The sequence below is a fragment of the Erpetoichthys calabaricus genome, chromosome 3, assembly GCF_900747795.2.
Source record: "Erpetoichthys calabaricus chromosome 3, fErpCal1.3, whole genome shotgun sequence".
NCBI lineage: Eukaryota > Metazoa > Chordata > Cladistia > Polypteriformes > Polypteridae > Erpetoichthys > Erpetoichthys calabaricus.
Window position 1 is genome coordinate 75168440 of NC_041396.2, and position 26841 is coordinate 75195280.

At 35.6% G+C, this 26841-nt stretch overlaps 1 protein-coding gene across 1 annotated transcript in view; it reads left to right on the forward strand.

Moving 5' to 3' along the window:
* Positions 1-26841, forward strand: part of smyd3 (SET and MYND domain containing 3) — a 1300831-nt gene that overhangs the window by 371170 nt on the left and 902820 nt on the right. The window contains exon 3 of the mRNA XM_028796932.2: positions 24001-24108. Within this exon, the coding sequence (XP_028652765.1) occupies positions 24001-24108 (108 nt within the window). The remainder of the gene's footprint in view (positions 1-24000; positions 24109-26841) is intronic.

Sequence of the window (26841 nt, forward strand, 5' to 3'; positions counted from 1 at the left end):
AACCATCAAAGTTTAAGTGAATAACTTTAGAAAAAATAATTACATATAAACTGCTTTTAAATCTTTAGTTACATAACTGTCTGCAGCTATTATAATGGGGATGTAAAAGTGTTAACATTTACACATTAACTTTCCAGATCATGTGCAAAGCTAGTTTGCCTTCACTTAACAAACTGATTCTTATTAGTCCTAAACAATATAAGTTACTGTATTCCCCTATATATGATAAACATTTGGATGAACAGAAATCCAGTCTCACTTTACCTTTGCAATGTAACAGTGGTTCTAGCAATTATAAATTTTTGTTCCTTTTTTAACAGTGACATTCATTGTACATTATGACTCTCATTTTTGTATCTCATAGATATGGGAACAGAAATTTTTAAGGCCTTAAAACCAACCTTCTTTAGTTGCCTTTTATGACACGCAAAAGAAACAGTGATCCAATTCTAACCTCAAGTTATGCTGCATTATGCAAATATAAATATGGGGAAGGCATTTTGGTAGGGTGCTGTGAGAGGTGGTGAAGAGGAAATTAAGTATGATAGCTGTGGATGAATGGTTTGTTTTTGCAGTGATGTCAGCTTACGGGGAAACATGTGCTGTGGCCCAAACAGCAGATGGGGATGATGTAGGTATTGAAGTGAGGTTGAGGCTGCACCAGGCATACATTCTGACTCTATTACATATTGTAATAGTGATGGAGGTGATGACCAGAGAAGTCTGCAAAGGACTGAATGGCAATGATCCTGTATTGATCATAAGAAGTTATGCATAAATAAAGAATAAGATTCTCAAATGGAAAGCTTGTTCAGAAATGAAAGGTCTCAAGGTAAAAGCAGGAAAAACCAAAGTGATAATTGGAGGCAAAAGGGACCGAGTTGGGGTACATAGCTTTGGAGCATGTGCAGTAGAGATATTGGGAGAAGTTCAATCCAATGCATGGTTGTCTAAATGGTGTGAAGGAAGGGTAGTCTACAGACATCACATGTACCTTAAAATGTGTTTGTAGAAAGTGTGCAGGATGCTTACGTAGTAAGTGTAAATATAGGTGTCAGCAATTGAGTTGTTTTGGTGAAAGTAGGAAAGTTTCACTATTTATTTTGAGGGTGGGCATAGCAGTGATTTTTACAATAGTGAGTTTCAAATATGGCAGATGAGTGAAAGCCTCCAAAAAGCTCTACAAAGGCAGGCCAGAATCTTTACAAGCCAGCCCAGAAGAGGCTTACTTTAGATCAGGTTGCTCCAAAAATCTATATACAGTCTGAGCAGACCCCAAAATGGACAGCTGGTTTTGAAAATATAAAAAGACTACGAGTCCCTAAAAATACAAAGATACCTTAACACGGGGGAAACACTGGCATATAAAGACAATCCTAAATTATAAATTGAGATTTTATTTATAAAAATAGAGGAAATAACAAAAAAGTCCTGTTACATAATCAGTTATCAAATTACAAAAACAGGGAAGAAATAATCAAAAAAGCGAGTGAATCCACACATAAAACTCCTTCACAATTCAATGCACAGTTGCTGACTCTTTTTTTTTGGGGAATTATTTATCAAGTCTGTTATACACAGTGGCCATGAGATTTCAGAGTGTGACTGGAAAATGGGGACATAGTTAAAAAACTGAAGTGAAGGCTAGAATCAGAACAACAGCTATCAGTAACTAAAGCCAAGAATTGCAAGACAAAATTCAAAATCAAAGTCAGATTGTTGAGAGTTCAAAAACCAGAGAAACAACAGAAAGTGATTTTTTATAAAGGTTTGAAGGGTTTTAGAATTCGTGTATTGAGATGAGGAAGTATAAACCTTAGATCAGGGGTACTTAACCTGAGGTCTGTGGACTCTTAGGGGGTCCATGGATGGGTTTCAGGGGGTCTGTGAGGGTCAGATAAAAATTAACATTTATGTTCACTATGCAGCCTGGTACTGTTGATTTAGAGTAGATGTAGTAGTAATAATAGTAGAAAATGTAGTAGTAGTAGATCTGTTTTAATTTGTACAAGAGGATTGTATTTCATAATTATAATGAGTGGCCATGATGTTTTATCCTGATGTGTTGTGATTAACAGGTCACAGGCTCTGAGAACACGCACACTCCGGGACAACAAGAATCAGCAAACAACAAATAATCAAACAATTGCACTGTAAAAAGGAAGGTTATATAACGTCCCAAATAAAAATCAAAACTATAATTATATTTAAAAAATAAATGAAACCCTGGAATGAAGGAATTAATTCTTAGGGTATAAACCCCCCAAAACCCCCAATAGGTGCAAAATATATTCTTCAAAGGAGAACCTGACAAAGCCAGAGGGTGGATTCTGCAGCATTTCAAGGAATAAAGGTGCATTTAAAAATACAGTGCTCAGTTACAAACCCAAAATGCCTAAAATATGAAAAATAATCCTTCAAGAGCAATAAAAATAAGAACGGAACAACAATTAAATACAGCCAACAGTGACAGCCAGAGTAATAGGTATATGCCAAAAAATGCGGTTGCTGTTCCCATTTCTAACCTCTAAAGGGATCTTTCTGGCATTAAAGGGAAATGCCTAAGAAAGCTTTATGAAGGCTTGTATGCTGTATTGGACTTGAGGCATTGCTGATAAAAGAAAAACATAAAGCAAAGCTGGAAGGAACAGAGGTGAGAATAATCAGGTGAATGTACAGTATGTAGTAAAAGGGAATGAAAAAAAGGCAAATGTTGAGTTAGTTGAAAGACTTGTTATAGAGGCAAATAGGTGTTATTCTGAGGAGAAACAAATTAACGTGGTTTGGGCATGTAGAGTGATAGACAGAGAATGACTGGGTGGAGCGGTGCACCAAGATGGAGGTAGAGACTGATGAAGTCTTGTTTGTGGTGGTGTGAGGTGATATGAGAAAAACAGATCTCACCTCACAGGATGGCCAGGATCATGGGAAGTGAGAAAAATGATTTGGGAGCAACCATCTAACCTGGGTAAAACTACAAAATGGCTGTTAAACTGGTGATAATGATGATGATTTATTGGCAGCATTAGAGTGAAATGCTAAAATGTTGAAACAGCTTTAGCTTTAGTTTGGTCAACATAATCTATTGTAAAGTGTATTAAGTATATGATTATTTTTTTAATATTAAATGCAGTTTCTTGTAAGAAAAGAACATTTCAGTTGTTGTTTTTCAGGTAGCCTGTGTACTGTTTCTATAAATGAATAATGCTGACAAGGGCATATTATCTCTCTATTATAAAAAAAAAACAAAAAACCTGGGACGAGATGAGACTTTTTTAGAGAGATAATTTCAAGTCCTGCGAGACAAAACTTTGTGCAAAGAGGTTTAACCACGCCCACGGTCCACTCATCTGTCATTAGTGTGAATACTATTGTCAGATACAGTTCCTGTGCCATCAGCTCTTATAAATTTTTACAGTTTCCTAATTTTAATACAAGACATACAATCTATTTGTTTCCTTCAATGTAGTACTTTTCTGGACAATACTTTTATATGTTCCAAAAAAAATGTCGACGACTAAGCGAAGAAGAATGGGCAGCGTGTCAAAAAGAAGCCCAAAAGTATTGGAGAGAAAAGAATTCAAAAAAGAACAATAATAATTTAAGTGCAAATTCGGAAAAAAAGGAAAGTTATAATCAGCCTGGACCAAGTGGAATTGAAGACCTAATAGGTCCAAGCGGGGGTGGAAATAAAAGACAAAAGATAGAAGACAAATTAGAACATTGTAAAGAGGTTCAATAACATTGGCCCAATACACATGCAGAGCAGGTTAGAGATTATGAAAGTACTCAAATTCGAAAGTCTCAAAAAAACTGATAGTAAAGATCGTATTAGCGCAAACAAACGGAAATTACTACTCGGTGAAATAGCAGAACAGCAAAAAGAGATTGAATTTATGGACATAGGTGTTATGACAGAAGTATGTAGATATTGTTCGGCTTTAAAGTTTAGGTCGGAGACTTGTAGAAAGTCAAATTCGTGTTGCCATCAGGGAAAAGTAGTGTTTCTTCCCAATGAAGAGGCGTATCTGCGAGAAATAAAGATTTGTTATTTGGTGAAAGTGAAATCCACAAACGCTACAGGCAAAATATCTGAATCTACAATAATCTGTTCGTATTCACATCACTCAGTGCTCAAAATGTAGATTTACACTATTCAAGACCATACGCTATGAGAATCTGTGGTCCCGCAACAATTAAAGCTACTACAAGTTTAATTTCAAAGAAACCACAATTTGGTCAGGTTTATATTTATGATCACGAAGAAGCGATGCAACATAGAATCCAAAGAGTTAAACGATTGGACGTATTAGAAATTCTACAGCCAATAATGGATACAAATCCATACATCCAAAAGTATCGCACTTGACACGAAATTTATCTGAAAAACACGGACAAAGAATTTTTCTTGGATTTCTATATGAATCAGAAAGATCACGCTTGCATATATAATAAAACAACATGTGATGAATTGTCAGAGATAATAGTTTTGAAAGACGGAGATATCAAAGACAGAGTTGATATTCGTGTTTATCCAAAATCACAGCATGATTCGTCGCAAGCGGCAGATCCGGGAAATGACAAGCGCATAGGGGCTTGCACAGGGGGTTGGCAAGTGAAGTGAGCAAGGGGCAGAGCGCCCTAGTTTTTTTTAAGAATTTTTCTAATTGGTATCGGTTGCACACTGGAGAAAGCATTACTTTCCCTGTGGTTACTTGTATTCAAAGCCATGTGTTCATATTTGAACAAAAAACAGTCACGATTTTCATGAAACAGTAATAAAAAATTAAGAATAAATCTGAAGAAAAAAATCATATTTTAAGATATAGCATATGAATTGTATAACTTAGGAACATGCTTATTTCAACAAAACCTAGGCAGCCCTAATATCTTGTAATTGCCCTCCCACATGTGGAAAAAAACAATAATTTCTTGACTCAGAGTCCTTTACTAATTTAATGGGCAAATAGATAAATAGGTAACTAAAATTATGCAAAGCATCTAATGATTGTTGCTTCTTCTAAGATATTTACAAGTATGGTTACGTTTGTACACATCCTGTGATGGACTGATATCCCATTATGGATGGCCTCATGCTTTTTGCTACTGACCTTGGCTTCCACATACCACAATTATAAAAGAGATGTAGTGGTTCAGGAAATGAATGCCATGTCATATCCTAACAAATGGGACCCAGAAAGGGAGGACTTCATTTATCGTGGAATAAAACATAAAACAAATCCTTTTTTCCTGCCGCGTAGTAACTCTAACAGTAACCTGGAGTAATTGCGTGTGTGAATGTTCATTCTGATAGACCAATGCCCTACATTTGATGATACGATATATTTGGATTAAGTGTTCTTAGAAATGTATGAAAGGGTGGATGGATTATGGCCTTCTGTTTGTGTAATGCTATGCTATACGTCTGCTTATAAACACTTGCAAACATTTTCCTGTATTAAAAAAGGGATTGGGTCAGCATTTGTACTGATTGTCTATTAGCTTCATAGTCTTCACAAGAAAATTAATTCATAAAATTATAAAACACAAGATACTGTATCTGGTGTGCTAGTAGACAGGCAGTGCAGATTTAGACAAATGACACTGGGCTTTACGGTTTTATGAGAAAGCAACTTAAGCATTTCATCATAGTTGAATGCATTTTATTTAACTTGATTTTCAAAAATATTTTGATAAGGCACCCTGTGACAGGTTAGATAGCTACCATAATTTAATTTTAGTAATGATGCAGACCTTAAATTACTTGATAACCAAAAAATAAGGGGTATGATTAGACCAAGAGTTAAACCAGACCCTCCATCAGGGGCACCTATAATAGAAACTTAGTTCAAATTAAAATAAAAAATATATCACCAGTTCAGAAAGAAGTAAATGATATTATATTAAGTACAAAATCTGATCTGTGTCTTCTCACTGAAACCTGGCTTAGTAAATCTGACACTGTTCCCCTAGCTGAGGGATCACCAGATGGATTCTCGTTTCTTCATAAGTCTAGAGATTCTGGTCGAGTAGGGAGCCTTGGAATAATTCATTGTAACAAAATGCAAACCACTTCTAAAAATTTAGGCAACTTCACATCCTTTGAGGCATTCATTTTAAATATTAAAATGGATTCCAACACAATTGTAGTGCTAGTCTACAGAACACCCGGGCCATATTCATTGTTCGTAACTGAATTTGGCAACATTTTATCTGATTTTTTGGCTATAAATTATGATCATGTAGTATTGATGGGGGATTTTAATGTACACATTGATGTGGAAACTGACACTTTTAGCAAATGTTTTACTTATTTGTTAAATTCAGTAGGATTTTGTCAGATTGTCAGAGGTCCAACTCATAATCATAACAACACATTACATTTAATTATAACTTACAAAGTTGAAATTCAAAATTTGAATATTACTCCATTAAATGATGTTATTTCCGATCACTACTTAATTACGTTTGATTTGGTTCTTCCCTTACCAATACATTCACAGATTAAAACAAAGGCAGTGCAACATCTAGACTCTAATTCTGCTTCAAAATTTATAGGTACTTTGAGTAAGTCAAGTGTAATTGTAGAACACCATTTACATCAGTTAATATCAAATGTAAACATGGAAAACAATTTAGGTCAGCTAACATCACATTATAATATGACCTTTAGAGATGCTCTGAACGCAGTGGCTCCCCTTAAAACAAAAGTGATCAAAGCACATAGAAACTCTTCCTGGTTTAATGAAAACACTCAAGATCTTAAATTAGAGTGTCAAAAACTGGAGCGGAGATGGAGAACAACAAAGCTGCATGTCTTTCAAATTGCATTGACGGAGAGTGGTTAAAAATATAAAAAAGCTCTCTTTAATGCTCGCTCAGATTACTATTCTAAAATAATAGATAGCAATAATAAAAATCCTTGAGTACTGTTTAGTACAGTGGCTAATTTAACAAAAGGGAATTCAGATCTACAGTGCAATATACCAACAGATATTAGCAGTACAGACTTTATGAACTTCTTTAACGAGAAAATTAAAAATATAAGATCCCAGATCTCAGCATTACAGTGCAAACTGCATACTAGCTTGGCAGACCCTGTCTCACATTGCATTCAACACTTTAGAAATTTGAATCCTGTAACTGAGCAGGAAGCCTTGACTTTAATTTCTAAAATTAACCCGGCTACTTGTTCCCTAGATCCGGTGCCAACAAAGTTAGTAAAAAGTTAGTAAAAAGTACAATGGATGTACTTTCAGTGCCTATTCTTAACATTATTAATAGTTCATTATTGCAGGCACAGTATCTGATGCACTAAAAGTATCAGTCATCAAACCATTACTTAAAAAGTCAGACCTAGACCCACATATACTTAATAATTATAGACCCATTTCAAATTTACCCTTTCTCTCTGTCTTGGTGTCTATATAAACACAGGGAACTCCAGTTCCTGTATTACATCTTGCCTGAAGAAGGGGCCTGAGTTGCCTCGAAAACTTGCATATTATAATCTTTTTAGTTAGCCAATAAAAGGTGTCATTTTGCTTGACTTCTCACTACATTCATAATGGCTAACACGGTACAACACCCTAGTACCCCTTTCTCTCTAAAATACTTGAAAAAGTAGTCACCAATCAGCTTTAGTCACACCTTACGCATTACAATTTATTTGAGAAATTCTAGTCTGGTTTCTGCACTGGTTATAGTACAGAAACTGCACTATCGCATGTTGTAAACAGCATTCTGATATCCTCTGATGAAGGAATCTCCACTGTAATTATATTGTTAGACTTAAGCACAGCATTTGACACCATTGACCATTCTATTTTACTGCACAGGCTAGAAAATGATGTTGGGCTTACAGGCACCGCCCTTGCCTGGTTTTAGTTCTTATTTATCAAATTGATTCCAGTTTGTACAGAAATATGCTGACAGTACTCCATCATTATTCACAGAAATTAGATATGGTGTCCTGCAGGGCTCAGTACTGGGACCTTTACTGTTTTCACTTTACATGCTTCCACAGGGATCTATCATTAGAAAACGTAATGTTAATTTTTACTCGTATGAAGATGACAACCCAGTTATACCTTTCTTTTAGGCCAAATAAAGTTTCTCCACTGTTGACCTTAATTAGTTGTGTTTGTGAATTAAAGGAGTGGATGGATGAGAACTACTTGTCTTTAAAAACTGATAAAACAGAGATGTTAATTATTGTAAGGAATGACACTGATCGCAACAGTATATTGTCATCATTTAACTCAATTGGAATCACCATTAATTTTACTGAATCAGCCCGCAATCTAGGAATTATTTTTGACTCTAGCATGTCATTTAAAGTGCACATTACAAAGTTGTGTAAACCATGTTTGTTCCATCTTAAAAATGTTGGGAAATGAAGGTGTTTTCTAAATAAGCTGGATTCTGGGAAATTAATTAATGCATTTATTTCTAGTAGGATTTACTACTGCAATGTGTTGTTCACTGGATGTTCAAACTGTTCTTTATACAGCTTCCAGATTATCCAAAAATGCTGCTGCAAGAATTATTACAAGAACAAGAAAATATGAACGCACAACTCCAGTTCTTAAATCCTTACACTGTCTCCCAGTTAAGTTTAGGGCAGATTTAAAAAATCCTCCTTTTAACATATAAAGCCTTAAATGGCCATGGTCCGGCTTACTTGTCTGAACTTATCATGACTTATAAACCAGAACGTACATTAAGAGCTCAAGATGCGGGTCTGCTTATGATTCCAAGGATTAATAAAATAACAGTGGGAGGTCGAGCTTTTAGTTACAGGGCCCCCTAAACTGTGGAATGGTCTGTCTGCTACTATGACAGATGCCCTTTCGGTCTCAGCTTTCAAATCCTGGCTGAATGCTCACCTACTTCAGTTTAGGATATCCTGACTAGAGCTGCTGATTAACTGTACAGACTGCATCTCTGTTGTTAGTTATTAGCACTAAAACATAAGTAATATGATAATTATAATTTGCTACTAACCCTTACCTATTCTGTTTCTCCTATCTGTACTCAAATGTGGCACTTGGTGCCACTGCCCTACTGCCAAGTTGTTTTGCCTGCCTAAGGTGAAGTCATCTCTGATGGAGGAATCGCAGGAATCATTGGGTAGAGGGGTTCTTTCTTCGGATTGGCTGGCCCAGCGTTGACTCAGCTGTGGAATGGCCAATATGGGGTGGCAGATTGATGGCCAAGGTCTCCAGGACTCTGAACAAATCCAAATTGTATTATGTGAAACTACTGTTAAATTCTGCTCTGTACTTGTAATATTTCTATTGCACTATTATATTGTATTGAGGATTACTTGTGTTCTGTTCTGTGTATTGTATTGTATTTACCCCCTTTTTTTTGACACCCACTGCACACCCAACCTATCTGAAAAGGGGTCCCTCTTTGAACTACCTTTCCCAAGGTTTCTCCCATTGTTTATCCCTTCAAGGGTTTTTTTGTGAGTTTTTCCTTGTCTTCTTAGAGAGTCAAGGCTGGGGGCCTGTTAAAGCCCATTGTGGCACTTCTTGTGTGATTTTGGGCTGTATAAAAATAATAAGTATTGTATTTTATTTTACAAAACAATGCACTAGAGTAATTAAAAAAATATCAAATAAGAATATAATAAAATAATAAAATATTGTATGGTTATACAGCATATTGCATATAGTGTAAATTGTGTAAATGTAAGGGCAAATATATATAATTTGCATAACATACATTTAAGGAATTGATCCAACCAAAAATTGTAAATTTTCTATCTGCTACGTTTCCCCCATTATTTGTAGTGATGATAAAGAAATACTTTTAATCTCAAAGGACATTTTTATGTTTTTATGTTTGCTTTATTTCTAGCTGAGTCGCCATTGAAGCCCTTTGTAACAGGAACTTTGTGATCTCCGATCTTAATGAAAACATGACATAGAAAGTTATTTTCAGCCATCTGTTTTATGAATAGGTGTTTTGTGTAGTATTTTGATATTTTTTTCTCTCTTATACAATTTTTTTTCAATTGCTGTCTTGTTTTATTAGCTTCTGGATTATGGATAATCCAATTGTATTTTTGTTTTTTTGATTATATTTTATTATTTTTCAAATCATTTTAATTTTGTGATTCATTTTTTGTATATAGGAATGGCATTTTTCTTTTTATGGTCACCACCCATTTTGTGTTGCTGTTTGCTATGGTTTAGCATTGTGTTGCTAGTGCATATGACTGTGAAGTCTTTACAGTGATGATATTTAGGTCCGCTCCGCATGGCAGAAACTTGTGAATAATTTCTAAAAGACTTTTGGTGCTATTCTTTCTATTTTTGACATAGGGTTTCACTTATTTTTCCCTCCACATTGATTTGTATCAGTTTTCATTATGTAATGATCTTTAAAAAATTTTTTTAAACGATCTCCCAGTTTAGATCCTCTCAGTTTGTTTTGACTTCTATTTCATCTCCTGGTCCACTTCAACCTGTTTATTTGTGTACCTGTTTGTTTAATTATCCGGCAGAACACCAGTGCTACAAACAACACAGAATAAATAGATTAAAAAATAATAATTTTTGGGTAGAGTATTGCCAAATGTCCTCTTCATTTGAAAGACTGCGCATTTTTGAGCAAAAAATGAATTAAACAAAGGAATTGAATCTTTTTTTCTGAAGAAAACCTAAAATTAGTTCTTCATAAAGAATACGTTGTACAAAAGAAATCTGGTTAAGGATCAGCTTAACAGAAAATGTTAGGAAATATTTATTTGTCTAGGAAAGTTTAGTTACAAGAAAAGTCTACCTTATAATAAAGCTGAAGTTTGCACCTTGGGGACCTTTAAATCTTAAAAGATATTTTGGAAGCATTATGTGAAAAATAAATGACAAGTTATTTTTGGCTGAGTATTCCGAAAGCCAACCCCCCCTGACACAGACTCAGTATCATATATCATGTTTAGGACACAAAGTACATTTCGGTAAATATAATGTTTCAGGTACATTATTCTTGAAAGCATAACTAATAGTATATGGTAAATGGTGCTGTGATGTTAAATAAAAAATGAGGTTTTCCTGGATAAACCATTAGATAACAAAATTATTTAATCACTTCTGTTATAAATGTTAAAAACTACTGTGTACAGGTAGAAATGATAGAAATTCCCTAAATCTTTATTGTGATGCAAAGTTGTGATGTTAAACAGCCAATGTGAAAGCAAGGAAGTGGCTATGATGTTAAAAAAATATTTTACAAATATGGATAATTTGCAAGATTTCCTGTCTTGGTTCTTCCTGTTTTACTATATGGTTGTGAGACATGAACATTATCCAGTGACCTGTGATAAAGACTGGATTCCTTTGGAAAATCCTTGTGTACCACTGGTTTAACTTTGTGTCGAATGAGCGGTTGCTCATGGAGTCCCGAATGAGGCACGTTACCTGCATTGTGAGGTAGCATCAGTTACAGCACTACGGCCATGTGGGGCGATTCCCTGAGGGTGATCCGGCTCACAGGATCCTCGTTGTTGAGGACCTGAGTGGCTGGACTAGGCCATGGGGATGCCCACATAACACCTGGCTGCAGCAGATAGATGGTTATTTTGGGAGGGTGGGACTGGACCACGTGTCTGCCTTGGCAATTGCTAGCGAGGATCCTGAGCTGTTTCATCATGTGGTGGGTGCAGCAATGCATTATACCAGTGCATGCTCCCCAATCTGACCTGATCTGACTGATAATAATATATACTGTATCATCCATAGTAAAAATTTTGAATTTTTGCATAGTCCATCCATTCTATTTAAAATTGATTATTGCATATTTGTAAACAATTTAAATATTCAATTGAATTTACCAAGATACAGTATGCTAGAAGGTAATGTGCCTAAAATTAACTTTAGGAAAAGATAAACCCATGACTGAAGCACAACCTTCATTAAACAACGGAGCACTAAATGAACAGTAAGCAAGGAGAGGGATGCATTCACTGATATAAGGACAATGGATTTCCTCAATTAGAAAGTTTTATTAGCAAACCTGGTAAGTGTAATTATTTGATTCTTAGTTGTATTAGCTGTTTATGGTGATTTTATTCCTATTTTCAGGGTGACTGTTTTTAAAATTACATTAGATATTGTGAAATAGACGCTTCACCAGCGCCAACCCGACACAGACTGACACCGGAGGCACGTGTATACGTAAATAAAAGAAACGGTTTATTTTTCTTCACCTGTGTGCGCACGTCTTCCCCGAGTCCCACAGGCAGTACACAGTCCCAAGCACAGCACACACCAAAACACCAATAAATTAAAGTATTATCCTCCACTCCTCCTAGGCAGCTTCGTCCTCATTCTCCCAACTCTGGCTCCTGATTGGTGGTCGCTGGCTCCTTTTATTAGGCACCCAGAGGTGCTCCAGGTGCTTGATTGCCGACACCCGGCTGCATTTCTGGGTGTGGCGAAACTGCTGCCCAGAAGGGCCCAGCGGAACCCAAGGGGCTGCACCAAACTACAACTCCCATGAAGCCCTGCGGTAGTCCGAGGCACCGCTGCAACCCAGGGGAAGGTATTGGGTCTCTGATGCTTACTCCCCTGGAACATATGTTGCAGGGGTGTCCCCACAGGGCATATATTAAAAATTGAAATACAGGGGAGAAGTTTTGTTATTCTATGATGGTTTATGAAGCTGATTGTTGAAATGTGGAATAAGTCTTAATCAAAATAAAATAAACTAAATCTAAAACTTATTTTTTATTTTGATATGTTTAAGATTGAGTTCAACATGGTTTGACAAAGAGGCATGCTGGACACAGAGATCATTTGTTAAAATGTAAACATCCCAAAAACACTTGCATAATATCCTTCTGAAAGTGTCAAGGTTATTACTTTCATGTCCTACCTGTCTGCATGAAATAGATGGTACTTTAAAGGTCCACAGAAAGCTTTCATGAAATAATTCTAATAACATGATGAAAAGTTCTTCCCTGTATTGCCTAGATCTAAAAAGTGATGAAAGATGAAAGGAAATGCTTCTAATGTACAGAGGAAGTGCTAAAAAATGGCACTCTTTCATAAATGAACACAGTTCTACAGGGTAGGTTGGGCCCTGCAGATAAGTCAGTATTGGGGGGAAAAAAGATGCCTTTCATTTATATGTCAAAAAGGGGTATTTTATATAGGATCATCTCAATAATGAGCAAGTGCAGACAAATAGCTCACAGACTGGTAACAATATACTGTACTTCCATCTTAGGAGTTAATCAAGCAGGTTTTTTATTCATTTTATTCATTGTACTGTAATACACTGTAGATTACAGATCAACATATTTCATTATCCACACAGAATAGTTGGCTAATAAGATTAATTTACATATGAAAAAACCTAGCATTTTAAGTGCACTTAAACTTGATCTAGCTGTAGAGGCCAAAATCCATCACAGCAGCATCAGGTGCAAGTCAGAAATCAACCTCGACAAAGAACCAATCCATTGCACAGCCTACCCCACACCTACTCACATATTAGCAATTTAGGACATTGCTGGAGATATGAGAGGTAAACTGGGATACCCATGGGAAAACCCAAAAGAATACCTGCAAAACTTGTGAACTTTGCACAGACCAGGTAGGCATTCAAACCCAGGATGCTTTCAAACCCAGGATGCTAAATTCAAGCAGTGCTAATCTCATACAGGTTATATAGGGCAGAAAATGCAAATGAAAGCTGTTGTATATATCTTTTAAAAAGTGCTCTTTAAGTAAAGCAGCCAGTGATACGGGGCCATCCAAACATATTCACCCGGTTTTGGGATTTAAAACATTAAATATGTTTGACTATTAAAATAAAAAGGGTGCGCAGATTAGCCATTGGCAGTAATAGTCAAGGACAATAAAAAGAAACCAAGAAGTGGTCAGTGCTATACTATTTTACAGGGCAACTAAGAACAAATGCCAAATGTCACAATTAGAGGATAAAAATTATATGAATTATCATCAAAAATTCTGAACACTATTAATGATATGAATGTTAAAGTACAGGCGACAGTTGTCTGCTGGTGGACTGTTAATTCAGTATATAAGGTTACATTTACTGCCTCATGGCAAACTACTATTGCTTTTAGGGTTCAACATCTGTTTTAATTTCTGCTTGTTTGTCTTTAAAGACCGCAACCTCTACTATGATTTCAGCAATCAGAAATGGCATTGTTTAGTTATGATGTATTTTTAGTAATCAGATTTCTCAGGCAGTGTACTTTGTCAATTTTAAGACCCGCAGACTGAAACCCAGAATGGTGAGGCAAAGGCAGTTGAGCGGAACCCTCATGTAGAATTTGCCAAAGTAATATTGTTGGTACTGACATTTTCTAAATTGTCAAAGTGCTAGTTTATTTCACAGAAATGAAAAATAAAATTGAAATGAGTAAAATATGTCGGCTAAAGCAAAGAGCTCAAATGTGACATGGTCATACAACATGACATCACGTGAACCCCCAAAGTATGTAGCTATTTCTTATTTATTGCTGCATATTACCATGTATACACTTTTTCTGTTCTCTATTACTCTGATTATTCTATCGAATGTCACAGTGGTAACATTCTAAGCTGGATAAAACAGGTCATCATATTGCTAGTAACTTATTTTTTTGTGTGTTTTGCACATTGTTTTTTAAATGTTCTGAGTATTTTTGTGCTTTCTCTTTTTTTTCCAAAGCAGTATTGTCTGCTTGTGATCACCTAGCTGTGCAGATAGGCATAACTACTGACTACATTGTGTCAGGAGAAAGAGAAGAAAGCATTTTGTGGGCTTAGAATAAGGCCTCCACTTTAGCTGCTATTTCTCTTGTCATCTTGTAAAAGTGATAGTCATTTTACATGACAGTTTATTTTTCATGTGTATATGTACACACTAGTATAGTTCACCCACTGGCAAGTGCTGAGCCTTCTCTTCTTTTCTTTTTTTATTGTTCATAACAGGTCTGTTGTTTCAGTTGCTAAATAACCCAAATCTATACTAACAAAAGGCAAAGCCCTCACTGACTCACTCATCACTAATTCTCCAACTTCCCGTGTAGGTAGAAGGCTGAAATTTGGCAGGCTCATTCCTTACAACTTACTTACAAAAGTTAAGCAGGTTTCATTTCAAAATTCGACGCGTAACAGTCATAATGGTCGACAATGTCCGCCAAGTTAAACTTTCTCATTTATGGCCCCATCTTCACGAAATTTGGTAGGCGGCTTCCCTGCGCTAACCAAAACCGATGTACAGTACGTACTTATTTCGGTGGTATGACGCGACTGTCGGCCGCCATATTGAACTTTCCAACAGTCTTTGTTACTTATGGGCCCATCTTCAAGAAGTTTGGTACGCGGGTTCCCAACGCTAACTGAATCCTACTTACATACATATATATGTCCATAGCCTGCATCTTGGTCGCCGTGTGAGGCGGTGTTGGGTCCCCCATCCCCACGCCTCCCACGTATTTGGCTGCCTGCCTATATAAGGCCGTCCATCGCTCCGGTCATTCCCTTCCTTGCTTCGCCACGGTATTCACGTCTCCCTGCTGATAACTGCAGCCTTTTTATTTAATCCACGGCTTCTCCACTGTTTTATTGTTCGTTTATTACGATTATAATTATTGTGTAGGTATTTTAGACTTAGTTTACATTGTTCAGGTACCCATTTCCTTTATCGTTCCAACCGTACCCCCATTAACATGTCTTATCGAGGTGATCACCATCGATCAAAGAACTGTCACTTACCGAGTGGTTTCCATGCCCAGAGATGGCGACTGCCTTTTCCATTCTCTTTGTAACATATTGCACGGCCATATCAGGCTCACTCTTGATATCCGGAGGAACATTGTGTCTTATGTATTGAATGACTGGGACAGGTTCAAGGTGTGGACTGATGACGGTACAGGAGATAATTATACTACACAGGAGCACTATAAGAGTGAAATGCTTAAGCCCTTCCCCTATGGTTCTGCATGTGACTTGATGGCTGCCGCTGAATTGTTCGGTTGTTGCTTTCAAGTGTACCGAAATGGCCAAATATTTTACACCTTTGGACAACCACCAATGCCTCTTAAACATCTTAGATTCACAGGTGACGATTTGAGTAGTGGACACTTTGATGTTTATGAATGTTTAAACTCTCAAAAGCTGTATGCGAAGTTATCGATGAAACCCATTTCAATTCAAACGCCTCCAATTTCCAGTAAGGCTCTGCTTCGCAATGGCAATCAATAAGTCTCAGGGACAGACCCTACAACAGGTTGGCATTGATTTGAGGCAAGATTGCTTTTCACATGGCCAGCTATACGTTGCATGCTCAAAAGTGAGCTCAGCGCACAGCTCGGTCATATTACAACCGGAGGGCCGAACTGACAACGTGGTATAGAAAGAGATCCTTAACCAATAATTATTGGTATATTTTCCCTCAGTTTAAAAAGGTTTACTTTTCTTCTTAATAAAAATTTGAAAGGAGTACTTCGCCACTGCGAAGCGCGGATATTTTGCTAGTAATTAATATATTGATTACTTTTAGTTTATACTGTAACATTCAAAGGTGGCCAAGGATTGTTTTTGCGGTCAGTGTGTGTTTATGTAATCAAATATATCAATTCATAATATTAAGAAATAATTGTATAGTATATAATAAATAACAAGACACCTATCACCCACACCTTCACCCCATACAGAGTCTTGTGCCACACCACCAGGAACAGTGGCAAAGCTTATTGACCACACTACCACAGCCAACTAAGTGAGCCACTGCATGATGAAATCTTGTTAATGAAGGATTTGACCACAGAAGCAACTAATCCCAGTTTTGGTTGTGCTGACTAGACCCCCAATTTGTTTGATACAGGCAGCTACAGGTGAATCAAATTTTAGAGTGTGGATAGCCAGTTCTTCAAAGATCAGAGAAGGTAAACAAGGAACTTATAAATGGAGAAACCAGAACTGGAGGACAAAACCAGTACATATGCCCAGGCAATTATGGGGCAGAGGCACTGGATGAAGATCCACTAAGTGTAGTTTGTGAGGTGTGAGATAAAGCCTATTCACATATTGAAATTAAGTAAAATGAAGGTTAGATTTCTTTGACAAACATTTAAAGAAGTTATCCAGCAAGGAGGTATGGATAAACTGAGATCCTGACAACACTGACAGATGAAGGAAATGGGTTTGTAGAAGTACTTACAGGGCAGAGAATATACAGACAGGTAGCATTTGAGGGTGACCACCTATAAGTATTGCTTTTAAATTTGTGTTAATGCATATGCCATTTGTGACCAGTAAGAAAGAGGAGGCAGTAGGGAAGTCAAAGAACTTGTGTAGTAGAGTCTGGGGATTTAATTCATCTTGATAATGGGAACTGAAAAGACAAAGGAATAATCAACTATGATTAGATTAACTTCTTGAGGCTTGATGGAGGCTTAACAGAGGCTTGATGGAGAAAAAGAAGGAAATGATAATATGTGAACCGGTGAGAAATAAGAATAAAAGTTCTAAAAATACCAGACTTGGCAGTGGGGTTGAACAGCAGGAAAAACTTTAGCCAATCAATTTTATATCCTGATATGGTTTTGAAGGATTTCACAACATGTAGAAGATTCTTGGAAGCATAACTAAGATACAGATTGATGCTATCATCATGTACAAGTTCTTTATTTTTATTATACAGTGAAATTAGGCTTAGTAGCTCAGATGTATGGATAGGTTACGACAACTGCTCCAGTGATAGAAACAAGTGAGAGTGGACAATCTGTTTGAATCCGTTTTTTAAAAAAAAGTAATGAGAGATCTCGGAATTCCTGGGCAGTACTCCTTTGGAAATGGAGTTTAATATTTTAATCATACCCACACACACACACACACACTATACCAAAGACCATGCCATGCCAAAGTTAATCTAGTAAAATCTTTGCTACAGAGTATGGAAATAAGAAATATAAATCAATAATATGAAGGGGTCTGCATACATTACATGTGGCTTAACAGGAGAAAAGGTGCATTTCTAATCAGTTTTTGTAATTATTATCAGAGGGATACATAAAGTATTTTTTCTTTCAATAAAAAACATGGATTAAATGATCTACATGATGTCTCCTCATCAATGCAGTGACTTTGACAACAATTGAATCTGAAACTTTGGGGAAATTACTAGATGTTTGAACAAGTATTGGCAACTTGCATGTTCTGTGTTAGCATGCTCTTGGTTATGCAATAGTTGCAATGTAATTAGGAGCATATTGTTCTTTAAAATAATCATACTGCTTGTTTATTGTCTGCCCTCTTGTAGATAAGAAAAAGTTACTTTTTATCCAAACTACTGTTTGCTTTTTCAATGTTTATTCATTAATTGTAATTTGTATTTAGCCCTGCCTGTTGTGTATCACTTCTTCCTTTTAGAGAAATTATGTACTTTCCTTCACTAAACCACTTCAACAGTTTTACAAGGCATATAACACCTAAACAAAATAGTTCACTAATTCATATTCCAGTTCCAATCCATAATTACTATACCAGTAACTCACTTCCCAATAATTTTTCTAATCCTTATTTAAAATTGTAAGGCCATTTATATGACAGGAGAACCTTGTCAAATTTTGTTTACCTCTGCTTAGCATTTGAGTTTCCAAATAGATATTTAAAATTTTATTGAAATAAACAAAGCTCTGTGACCATTTTGCAAATCTAAAATAATTACATTTCAGATTAAATCTATGGTACTGGTCAAAAGGTCTATCAGAAATAACTTAGTTTCGTTTGTTTTTCAAATTTGTGTGATAGGTTAAAGAAAATCATGCCATACTAAGAGATTATCAGTTCAAAATATTACTTTAATTTGTTTTTATTATCCTCACTTTTATTAGGTTCAGCAAGGCCACTGACTAGCAACAGACACATTTTCTGTGTAGCACTCAGACTTAACTGTTCCTTGTGCTGAGGCAGCCTTTGTGTTATCCAACTGTTGTGTATTTGGCAATTGACAACCATAAAATATAATAATTAGAATTTCCATTGTAGTTATTATTCTTGCAGTAGGTTAGTGGATCATAATTTTGGGCTAGTATGGTATCATGAGGTCACATGCCTAGCAAGCACATAGTTTCACAACAACCAGACACACCAATTCTGGGAATTTCTGGGTCCCCCATTAATGGTTTTTATATTTTCTTCCTGTCCTGTTCAAAGACATGCTGCCAGGTTCAAACCTAATCTCTCCTATTGAAGTACAGTATGTGCATGGTTATACTTGTGTGTGTCCTGTGATGAGCTTGGATGTTAGCTTGCCTGGTTCTTCTCTTGGTCCCAGTGCTAACCAATACAGACGTAGTAATGTTACCCTTGATAAGCAGGTCTAGAGAATGATTGCATGATTGCTTCACACTGCTTCTTTTTTGATGTACACTAAATTCATACTGTAATTTTTTTATGTGAGGTGTCATAATGGCTAGATATTCACTACAGCCCAATGAATATTATTCACACATCACTTATATTAAGGTCTTTTAACTCCTATGGTCAGAATATATTCATTTTTGTTTAACACATATAAAAGCAGACCTAAAGATATTTAGTAAAATACACTGCTATAAAGGATGGGCTGATTTTACCTAGAGGCATGTTGTTGTTGTAGTTTTTGGTTCTGCACCAACACAGAACTTTACAGCTGTGAACAAGAGTTTCATTTACTACTTGCCAAGTGAAAGCCCGACTCGAAGCAAGGTAAACAGAAAGTGCTATTCATTTTTTTATGCCCTGCAGCAAAAGCTCTTGTACATGATGCTGGACTTTATGTAAATTAGAATTAAATATAGGTAAACTGTAATTAAAAATACACAGGTTAAATTAATAACCTACACTGGAATTTAATTATGCATTCACCCTTTATTTTTTATTTTTTCTGGTCAAAACCTGGTCATGCTGGAAACCTGGGGGTTCAAAGCAGGAACTACTTCTAGATGGGACAGTTATCTATAGCTGGTGAAATCGTTTAATACCATGTATGTCAATAGTGAAAATAAGCAAATGCAAACTCACCCGAACACAAAAGAAACATGAAACAACCATTAGACTAGGCTGAATCATAATCCATACACAATTAGATAATTTAATTGCAGTTTTCTGTGGTGTTTTTTGCTTACAGTTTCAGATGGGGGCCATACCTGAATTTTCTTAAATGTGAGTAGATGTCTCTAGCATAAGCATTAATTCATCTAACTAATAACATCTGTTTTGCTAATGCCTAGTGAAACATGCAAGTTTATGCTCCCTTTTGTCACAGAAATCAATCAAGTAATGGGATAGTGGTGTCTGGTCTGTCTTCATTGGCATCAGATTAAACTGAAATATCAACACTGTAAGTTTAGAATCAAATGGTTTTGAGGTAAAAAAAAAAGTGCAAACTACTATAACACAGTCAAACCATAAAGACTATATACTGTACATTGCATGACTTGAACTGCACATTATACCTCTAATAGCAGTGCTAACTATTGTGCCCAGTTATTTGCTGGTCAGTGCAGGGCTAGCAAATAATTGAAAAACTGATTTTCTATATACTGTACATAGCTGTTGTTTCTGCACTTCTTTGAAACAGAACCATCATACTATTGACTTATTTTTCATAATTTGGATGACTCATATATATGCTTCCTTGGTGACTTTTTCAAATTTAGCAGTCTTCCTTGGTGGTGAGTGAAAAGATGCAGTGAATGTGAACCATACATCCCTGATATTGACCTCTTTATACATGAGCACACACACCTGAGCATGATGGGAATGCTGCTGGGCTGATTGGTCCAGCCACTTAGCCAGGCACAGGCATGCAACACCAGAATGAAGATAGTTTCATATACTACAAGAAGCAGCAGTAATTACATTGAGCATATTATCGACAATTGTTAAAAAATGCTTAAGAAGACAAAAACTGATAATAAACATTTAATAATAGGTCAAATTACTGGCAGAAGCTTATTACTTATTTTTTTTTTATATATCTGGTGGGGATGTGCTCCACTGGCCCTTGATGCAGAAATGCTACAACTAATTATTTTAAATGTATTGTTAGTTGTTCCTTTTAAGCATTGCAGTACTGAATTTTTCTGTGTTTCATGTCTGCTTTGAGCTTCAAAAATAGAGACAGTTGTTTTTAAAAATCTGCTAGTTATATATTTTAATTTTAAAACAACTCCTGATGTGGAATGGCAAAGTCACTTAAATTATTTTATTGAGATTTAAATTTTTATACTTCAGTATTCTAATACTCACTTAAACAAATTCCCACTTGGGCACTTTAAAGCTCAAAATGTTTTCACTTGAAATATTTGTTAAATAATTTCTGTGCAAAAATATGTTATTCCACAGTGGTGTTCACCCTTATACATTTTTTATTTGACATATGTTCATACTGATGAACTTTCTGACACTTGTTGATGTTCATAACAAAAAAATGAAAACTCAGGCTACTACTATTTAGGTACCTTACTTGTGAAATTACTTAAATGTGTGCTGTCTTTCGTTGTTATTTTCATAGTACTACTTAATTAAAAATGCTAAATTTTATTTGGAAAGATTCCTTAAATGTGTTACCCAAGGCTGGAAATATGGGGGTGTCTAGAACCACCTAATTTACCCCTTTGGAACCCAATCAAAATGAAAAATGTATTTGATCTGTGAGGAAATTTTAAAAATACTATATGTTGTAGTGTTGTAAATCATTCAGTGCTCATTTCTGGGTTTATGAGCAAATGTGTTTAAATTCGAATTCTGAAGATGATCAGTATCAGGAGGTTTTCTTTTTGTTTTATCCTATTTCCTTTCATGATGATGCGCTTCTCCCTTCCATACTCTTAACTAACTAGAGCTGCAGTGCTGGTCGGTGGCAAGGTAGCATTGTGTCAAATTGGTCCCTCTCACCTTAATTCACACGATGAATAGTCATGTTAACTATCAATGTTTTACTTAACCTGTTGCTTGTAAATTATGGATTTACTTAAAAAAATCAAACAGAGCAATGAAAATGTTACAAAATGGGAAATTTGCACTGAAAGTTTCACTGCTCTTGAATCTGCCATTGGCACTGTTATGGCTTTTGCTCTGTTTTTTAGAGTTTCATATGTGTCATGAAATGCTGCCATTCCGGATAGTCTGATCGGGATTACAAGTTAGCATGGTTTTGTGTTCAGATTTTGTATCTGTGTATGACATGATTTGTCTACTTACAGTAAGATATGCAAAAGTGTTTGGATTCTGTATTATATTGTATTGTCTATTTGTGCATAGCACATTCCATAGTACCAGAGTAAGATTTCAGTGTTAGCACAATACTATGGCTCGCAATTACCATGGATTATTTTATGTACTGGTGCTAACCTATACACAAATAGGCCATATTTGTATGTGATATAGTTTCTAGAAACACCTGACAATGATAGCACATGTTTTGAATAGCATCTATGTCAATTATATGCTTTTGAAGGCTGATTATGACAATAGTATCTCCTCCATTTAAACCCAAGCTGATTTTCACTACCACAGATTTATTGGATATTTTAGTTCCATGTCTTGTCTTTTGTTTTTCATTTCATTAATTGACCTGTAATGCTATTAGGCTGTCTCGTCTATAGTTATTCATGTTTGTCTCCATCACTTTGAGATGAGTTGATAGATGGTCTCATGCTTCTTTATAGTATTTATGTAGTCTGTGAATGCTGAAGTTTTGTTTACTATGTAGTCTAATGAAGCATCAGAGTAAAATAAATTTAGGTGAATGGAACTTAAAAGTAAACTAACCTTCAGCAAAGCTTACAGAGCAGCGTAAGGCTGTTTATCACTCTTCAAAGTGCTGGTATGAAACTATGTACTATATTCCTTTTATGGACTGAAAATGTATAACCATCATTTAAGAGTCATAAGACAAAAATCTAGGAGGCAGAGCCAATTTGTATGGTATACATTTTGGTAATGGACAGTTCATGTGAAAAGCAAGAATGAAATTTCAAGGGACAGCAACTACAAAGTAAGAGAATACATGGCTACTCAGTCAGGATTTAAGCATTAATATAGATGACTTTACATAAATATACCCAACAATTATTATAGAAAACTATATTTTACATTTTCTTTAATTTGTAATAAAAATATAGCTTTATGTCTCTTAGTTGGTATTGTAGATAAATGTTATTAGATATGTTTAAACAGTTATTTAGTGAAGTACATAAGCAGGAGTGTTTAGATGTTAAAATTAGTTTCTTAACACAATATATTAAAACAACAAAAGAGGGTAACCGTCTAGATTAAGTATTTTGTAATAAGTGGGACAGAATTAGAGTCGAGTGAGCATAATATCATGCAATTCTCAGTGCACATGTGAAACCTAAATTGTTAACGAGATGATCTCTTATATATATTACTCTTCTGGTTCGTCCTGCTTGCACAAAACCGGTCCCTCCCACACGCAGCCGACACAGCATTTCTTGATTCCTATTCGTCCTCTTCCAAACCCTTACCCACGCTGGCCCGATACAATGCCCCAACATGTCACACCGATGTTGCAGCAATTTTCGTCGGAGAAGATGGCGAACTGCCTGCCAAAAGAGACATTTGCATCTATCCCAGAGGCAACTCCTGTAAACAGATTTCCATGCTCAATATGAATTGCGATCCTATGGTTTACCCACTTTTATTCCCTTACGGAGACATTGGCTGGCACAAAGATTTACAACATGTTCCCGATAAAAGAACCGCCAAGAAAACTTGACTTGATGTTACTTTAGAAAAATTAGGTGGATAGAATTGGTTTGAATGGTCTGTCCCATTTTCCTAATGTTTTAGTGTTATTACTTGGCACATTATGGTCAATTTTCCCACAACATTCTCCAGTTTAATTAATTCTTACCCATTTATATTAATTTATTTATTACTCTTTTAAGTTGTTAAATTAATTTCTTTCTCATTGACAGAGTAATTTACAATATAAGATTGTGTTTATTTTCTGTTTCAGAAACAGGCCTGGGCAGAGCACAAGAAGGAATGCAAGTGCCTCAAAAGTTGCCAGCCTAATGTTCCCACTGATTCAGTGAGATTGATCGGAAGAATAATTTTTAAACTGGTAGGCAAAACTGCAAGACTTCCATTTAAATATAAACATGTGTTTTCTATACAATGTAATAAAAAGTTTTATTTAAAAGTGTTTATAAACCAATTATATATTAATAATTTCACAAAGCAAACATTGTTAAATTCACTTAATCCATTTCAGATTCATGGAGGGCTGGATCCTAAAAGCCTCATTACAGGGTCCCAGTACATTTCAAGCCTCGGTAACCCTCACATCCACACTGAAAAGTATCTCTGGAATGGCCAAATAACGTAACACACATATTTATGCGATGTGGATAAAGACTGGAGTGACTAGAGAATAATCTACAGAGGCATAAGTAGAATGTGTAAACTCCCTACCATCCAACAACCATGTCTTAGATACAAATACTGGGCACTGGATGTGTGAGGCAGCATCATTCACCACAGTCACATCCTAAATGTGTAAACACTTGTTTTGTTTTGTTTCTTTTTGGTTGCCCAATTTTATTTAGAAAATGCAATTGTTCTCACCTCCCACCTCCAAAGTTTTTAAATGCCTTTCAGACAGCCTTGATGTCACAATCCCTCCTAACCCATTAACAGCTGTGTTTGGTGTACACCCAGATGGGCTTAAAGTGGAGAAGGACAAACAAACTGTGATTGCCTTTACTACACTATTGGCATGTAGACTTGTCTTGCTAAACTGGAAGAATCCTAAGTCTCCTCTTTTAAGTCAGTGGGTAACTGATGTTATATAAAATTTGAAACTGGAAAAAATCAAATTCTCACTTAGAGGATCTGTGCAGAAATTTTTCAAAACCTGGCAGGATCTAATCAATAACATTTTAGAATAAGCTTTTAAAGCACCGAGGAAGCAGATTCTCTCCCCATTTCTTTTTCTTCTTCATTTATCTTTATTCACTTATTAATTCATCTATTTTTACTAGCTTTAAGTTTTATTCTGCTGCCCATGCTCGCTTTCTCAGGGGTGGGGGTTGATTTGTGTTCAATCCTATTTTTGTAAAATTGATCTATTTGTATGGAATGTTGTGTGATTTCAATAAAATAAATTTAAAAAAAAGAAAATGCAATTGTAAATGGTTTACGTATTCGGTCATGCAAAATAACTTTATTCATTTACAGCCTGAATTTCTGATCTAGGCCCATTAAAATCCTACTTAATTTCTTCGGTCGTACAAAAGTATGAAACCACAGCTGCCTTGCTAATCATCAAACCGCATAATGCTGTGATTTTAAATTAAGAGTCGTATTTTTTGCCGCAGATATTTTATTGTGGTTGTTACCTATAGTGACAGCTACTGTTTATTTAAAATTGTGTTTGTATCGTTGACTGTAAATTTGGAATAAATAAAATGTATATCCAGCATTTAGAGATCTAAGTAAAGGTGTCTTGTTTTTTATTTGCTGCATATAGCAACTTAGAAATAAACTTTTATTTCAAACCATTTTAAAAAATTTTTGTTACAAAATATCAACTTTTTGGGAAATAAATCTGTCTGTGACATTACATAAAGTGTAAACCGTGAACTCTGTTTACTTACTGAAATCTGATTTATGCAGAACCCTGCAGCTTAGAGTAAATTACAATTCTTTGTAAAACTCATCGTTTTCTAGTTTATAGAGCTACTACAAGCCAGATGTATCATTTTTCCATTTGACTTGGCATGAATTATATTACCATAAGCTTAGTGTATGACTTTAATATTTGCATAAAAATTGACACCCTCTGTACTACTTTTTCATTGTTTCCATTGTTATTCTTGAAATTATGAAAAGATCACTTTGTTTCCTTCACTGTACAATGGATCTATTTATCATTCATTTTGTTAATTTTCAAAACATAATCATTTTTCCTGTTAATGAAAGTTTTTCACATCATTAATTACTTTAAATCTGATCCTGACACTGCCTGTAAAATGTGCAGACCACAACCAAAAGCTATGAGAAATTTCAGTAATAACTGCACTGTACTTCAGGTACTTGATATCCCAAGAACTACATACATTAGTAATGAGACCATTGTTGACAAGCTTATAAATAACTACAGCTCTCTACTTAAACAGTCTTTAATTTAAGTACAGTACTTAAAGTTAAAATGAATGTTAAAAGCTGCATATGGTTTAAAATGGCATGGTCCAGTTTGTGGTTAATATTTGTAATGTTCAGTCCACTATCCATTTACCCAGAATAGCAATGTCAGTGTGCCTCTGATACATTTGAATAATGAGTTATGTGTAAGGTCTGGACTACAGTTCATGCTCCCAGTTTCTTGAAAGTGAGAATCTAGTCTGTACTAAATTAGAAATATTAGATAAAAAGCTATGCTCTATTTATAATGTTTTGTCCACTCCAAACAGTCTCCATAAATGGGTTGTAGTGGCAGGGGTGGTTAACTGAAAGCCCATGTTACTCACTGTGTAGCAGAAAAGGCAACCTTCAATATGTCTTATCAGCTTGCAAAGTGGCATTAGCACAAGGAAGGTATTGTTGGTGTCACGTTAAAGCACTTAGGACATTAGCCAAACACCTGGACAAATTTAGGAAAAGTATAAACTTCATCTTTATTAGGGCTGGAGAGAAGATCACAACAACAAGTTAGATATAATTCTGTCATTATCCTTCAATGTCACTATAGTGTAGCCTTATCAATGGATGTCAGCCTAAGTGCGCAACTTGTGTTCCCAGAAATAGTCCAGATAAGCTTCTGAGTTGGTGCAGTCACATTGTCCTCTAAAAAGAA